The 4678-nt window shown below is 38.2% G+C and overlaps 1 protein-coding gene across 1 annotated transcript; it reads right to left on the minus strand.

The window, feature by feature from the left end:
* Positions 1–1648: 1648 nt before the first annotated feature.
* Positions 1649–2831, minus strand: LOC135231980 (olfactory receptor 52E8-like). The gene has a single exon (XM_064289224.1). The coding sequence runs from the start codon at positions 2821–2823 to the stop codon at positions 1831–1833; it is 993 nt and encodes a 330-aa protein (XP_064145294.1). The 5' UTR covers positions 2824–2831; the 3' UTR covers positions 1649–1830.
* Positions 2832–4678: the final 1847 nt, after the last annotated feature.

Here is a 4678-nt window from a genome sequence, read left to right on the forward strand (position 1 = left end):
TACTTGTGACAGTGAGATGTTAGCATTACCAAATCTTACAACTTATGATCCAAAAACTATGTCTACCAAGGGTCTAAAGGAGCCTTGGTGGCTCTCTGGTTAAGCTCTTGGCTGCTAACTGGAAAGTTGGTGGTTCTAACCCACCAGCTGCTCCATGAGAGAAGGATGTAGCAGTCTGCATCCATAAAGATTACAGCTTAGGAAACCCTATGGGACAGTTCCACTCTGTTCTGTAGGGTTGCTATGAGTTGGAATTGACTCAATGACAATGGGTGTCATACGGTATGCTACCAAGGTCCAAAAATCAAATCTAAGGTCAGAGACTGTGTCTAACTTGGATAATATTTCAACTCTTAATAGGAGAAAGAGATGGGGTGAGATTCTCTGATTAACATCCTAACCAGGATCAAATTGAATACCAGTATTGTGCTTTGTCCAAGAGGGATGCTAGACAAAAAACTGTATATCTACTACAGTGACCTCTTCCTCCCCTCCTACCCCCGCTCCGGACACACACACACACACACACACACACACACACACGTCTTACAGGGACTGATAATGGGAGAGAAAGACTACAAGTGCTTTTAACCCAGAGTCTTCATTAAATATTTACCTGTTATTTAAGAAATTGTTAACAAAAATCTGGATTGTCAAAATTTTTTATGTCTCTTCTACTGCTAAATTAGGAACCATAGTAAATTATTCTTTATTTAAGAGACCATATTAATGAGCTTTGATTCTGAATAAAAGGGTCCATAGAAAGGCTGGCATAGAAGAACTGGAAGGGGGGAAATTCTAAATTTATCTCTGCAATAAATTACTGGGAGTTTGGAGTATTGCTGCTAACAGCTTGAAGATACTCTTTTGGGTTCCTCAACTCAAGAAATGGGAGGATTAGTAGAAATGAATTCCTAGAATAAAATTTCTCAAATATTTTTCCAAGGATTGTCTTCATCAAATTTACCCAAATTACTAAAAACAAAGAAACCAAATCAATTGCCACCAAGTTGATTCTGACTCATAGTGACCCTGTGGGACAAAGTACAACTGCCTCATAGGGTTTCCAAGGCTGTAAATCTTTATGGAAGTGAACTGCCACATCATTTTCCTGTGAGGCGGCTGGTGAGTTTGAACAACCAGCGTTTCAATTAGCAGCCGCACTCTTAACCAATGCACTACCAGGCTCCTATCCTAGATTACTAGTTATGAGAAGAAAAGTCTTAATACCAGACTGTCTAATTTAGTATCTCAGTATGCAAGGCCAAGGATATTTTATTGATTATTTTCTTTTCTGTGATTACACAATTACAAGAACCAGCCCTGTCTGTCATGGGTTATTAGATATTTTTACCCTGGAAGAGATAAAAGCTGTGCTTGATTCCTTTAATTAGTGCTCCTGGAATCCCCACTCCTGCAGCATTATCTATTTATCCCATTAAAATTAGGATAGTTCTTGACACCATAGCATCCTTCAATCATAAGAAATGAATTCTGTTTAAAGAGACTATGAGTTGCATTAAGACTTTATCCCCAAATACTGATTTTAATATTTTTTACAGAAAGAATATTTTAATACCTTTCACAAAAATAAATGACACCTATTTATTTAAGAATGTTATTTACGTTTAGTCTAAATACAAGTATTTCCTATGCAAATTTATCTTCAATGTTATATTGCACGCCAGAAAGGAAACATTGTGTTTAACAACATAGCATACAAAGCATTTAGGCCAGAAAAACTTGATGGCTCTTAAATTCCCCATTTTGAAGGAAGACAAGAAATAAAGAGTAAAACGTAAAGAATTTCTCCAAATGAAGTACTTAGAATCAGATTTCTTTAGAAAGGAAGATCATCACCACCCGATCTCGGATCTGCTTGGTTCTCACTCCATAAATAATGGGGTTAAGAGAAGGCGGAATGATCACATATAAATTAGCCAGGAGGATGTGGATATAATGGGGGACATTGTGACCAAATCGATGGGTCATAAAGGAGAAAAATGCTGGAGTGAAGAAAACTAAAATGACACACACATGGGACCCACAAGTATTGAAAGCCTTATGCCTGGCATCCAAGGAAGGGAGCTTGAAAACAATATGCAGAATCTTCACATAGGAGATAGCAATCAAAATAACACCAAAAAGAATCATAGAAATAAGAATTAATCCAAATAATATGTTGATTCTTATACTGACACAAGCCAAACGGGCAATGCCCATGTGTTCACAATAGGTGTGGGGGATAATATAATGTCCACAGAATGAAAGCCTCAGAAGGAGAAATACTAGTGGAATAAGCAAAACGACATTTGTCAGAATCCCTGCTACACCAATGATACCAATCCTTTTGCTGGTGAGAATTGCGTTGTACCGGAGAGGGTGGCAGATGGCCATATAGCGGTCAAAAGACATGGCCACAAGCATGAATGCTTCAGTGCCTGTAAACATGTGTATAAAGAACATTTGAGCTAAGCAGCCACCAAAGGCAATCTTGCTCAGGCCAAACCAGAAGATGCCCAGCATTTTGGGAATGGTGGCAGTGGACAGGCCCAGGTCAGTCATAGCCAACATGGCCAATAGATAGAACATGGGCTGGTGGAGGCTCTGCTCAGTCTGGATCACAAACAGGATGATAATATTCCCCAGAAGGGCAATCAGATACACTGCACCAAATGGGAGACCAAGCCAGAGCTGTATGTTTTCCAGTCCTGGGATTCCCAATAGCAGGAATGATGAGGGGTGAATCCATGAGCTATTGACTGGGGACATTCTGGCAAGTCTCACTTGAGCACACTCATTTGAAGCAATGTGTGGTTTCATATAAGGCTCCCCAATACCTAATCAATCCTGTCAATATAGAATAAGAACAAAAAAGATATAATTAGTGTATTTTTCTTAGAGTCCAGAAGAGAGATGAGATTTCCTCCCACTTCAATTTTTCTCTTATACTTCTCATTGATATACATGGCAAATGAAGGAGAATATTCCTTAAGAGACCATATTAATGAGCTTTGATTCTGAATCAAAGGGTCCATAGAAAGGCTGGTATAGAAGTACTGGAAGGGGGAAATTTTTTAGTTTATCTCTGCAATAAGTTACTGGGAGTTTGGAGTTTTGCTGCCAACAGCTTGAAGATATTCTTGAACATCGGACCAGGTTACCTAAGTTAACTTTAATGAAAACATAGGCCAAGAGTTTGATATAGCATTCTATGTCAGATGCTAATTTTTGAAATTTTTAATTATAAATTAGGAGAAAATGCAGACATTGGTATCGCACTGATAGATGATTATAGGCTGGGATCTTAATCACATATTGTATATTTCAGAAGAACCCTTTAAAGGTTATGTATTTGACAAGAAATATGAGTTAATTATATGTCTCTGAGCATTTCCACTTATGTCGAGTAGACCTTTTATTGTATTGCTCCGTATCGCCTATCCCTTTCTTTCACCTACTCGCTAATGCCTCATAATTTTATAAATCTGTTTTGTTCTTTTGCCTTAATTTTTATGTTTTTGTATGCTTTTCATCAATAAGTTAAGATATGTGCCTTTTCCTTTGAGGTAAGAACTCATCCTCTATCAAACCATTGAATTCACAAATTCAATACAATGTAGTCTATCTTAGCTCAGGAATGCCCACTATTCAAATACACTGCCAAACACTTAAAGCAATGACAGAATCCTAAAGAGCTGATGGAATCCTTCAGGCTCCACATTTTTTCTCCCTATTCCTGGTGACAAGGAGCCCTTGCTGTTAACCAAAAGATCAGTGGTTTGACATTCTGCTTCCATAAAGATAACAGCTTTGGAAACCCTGTGGGGCAGTTCTACCCTGTCCTATGGGATTGCTATGAACCAGAATTGACTAGACAGCAATGGATATTCCTGCAACAGACACTGTGTAGACCATTTTATTTTTAAACAATTCAAATTACTTAGCACTTTGTGACTAATCTGAAAATCATGGTTATTATGATTTCTTCTACTATCATCCTTGTTACTTGTTGCTGTTGTTAGATACCGTAGATTCAGTTCCAACTCTTTGTGACACTAGATACAACAGAATGAAATGATGTCCGGTCCTACACCATACTCATAATCATTGTTATGCTTGAGCCCATTGTTGCAGCCCCTGTGTCAATCCACCTCATTGAGGATCTTCCTCTTTTTCCCTGACCCTCCACTTTACCAAACATGATGTCCTTCTCCAGGGACAGGTTCCTCCTGATAACATGTCCAAAGGATGTGAGGCAAAGTCTTGCCATTCTTGCTTCTAATGGGCATTCTGGCTGTACTTCTTTCAGACAGATTTGTTCTTCTGGCAGTCCATTGTATATTCACTATTCTTCACCAACAAAGTAGCTCAAAGGTTTCAATTCTTCTTTGGTCTTCCTTATTCATTGTCTAGCTGTCACATGCATATGAGGTGATTGAAAACATCATGGCTTTGGTCAGGTTCACCTCAGTCCTTAAAGTGACATCTTTGCTTTTTAACACCCTAAAGAGGTCTTTTGCAGCAGATTTGCCCAATGTAATACGTTGTTTGATTTCTTGACCGCTGCTTCCTTGTCACATAGAAGAGAACAACTTTAAAAGAAATAATAACCTAGTGCCGTCGATATAGAACCATATAATTTTAAATATTATTTATCTTACAAGGAAATGTCAGA

Source organism: Loxodonta africana, chromosome 7, assembly GCF_030014295.1.
Source record: "Loxodonta africana isolate mLoxAfr1 chromosome 7, mLoxAfr1.hap2, whole genome shotgun sequence".
In the NCBI taxonomy this organism is placed as follows: Eukaryota; Metazoa; Chordata; class Mammalia; order Proboscidea; family Elephantidae; genus Loxodonta; species Loxodonta africana.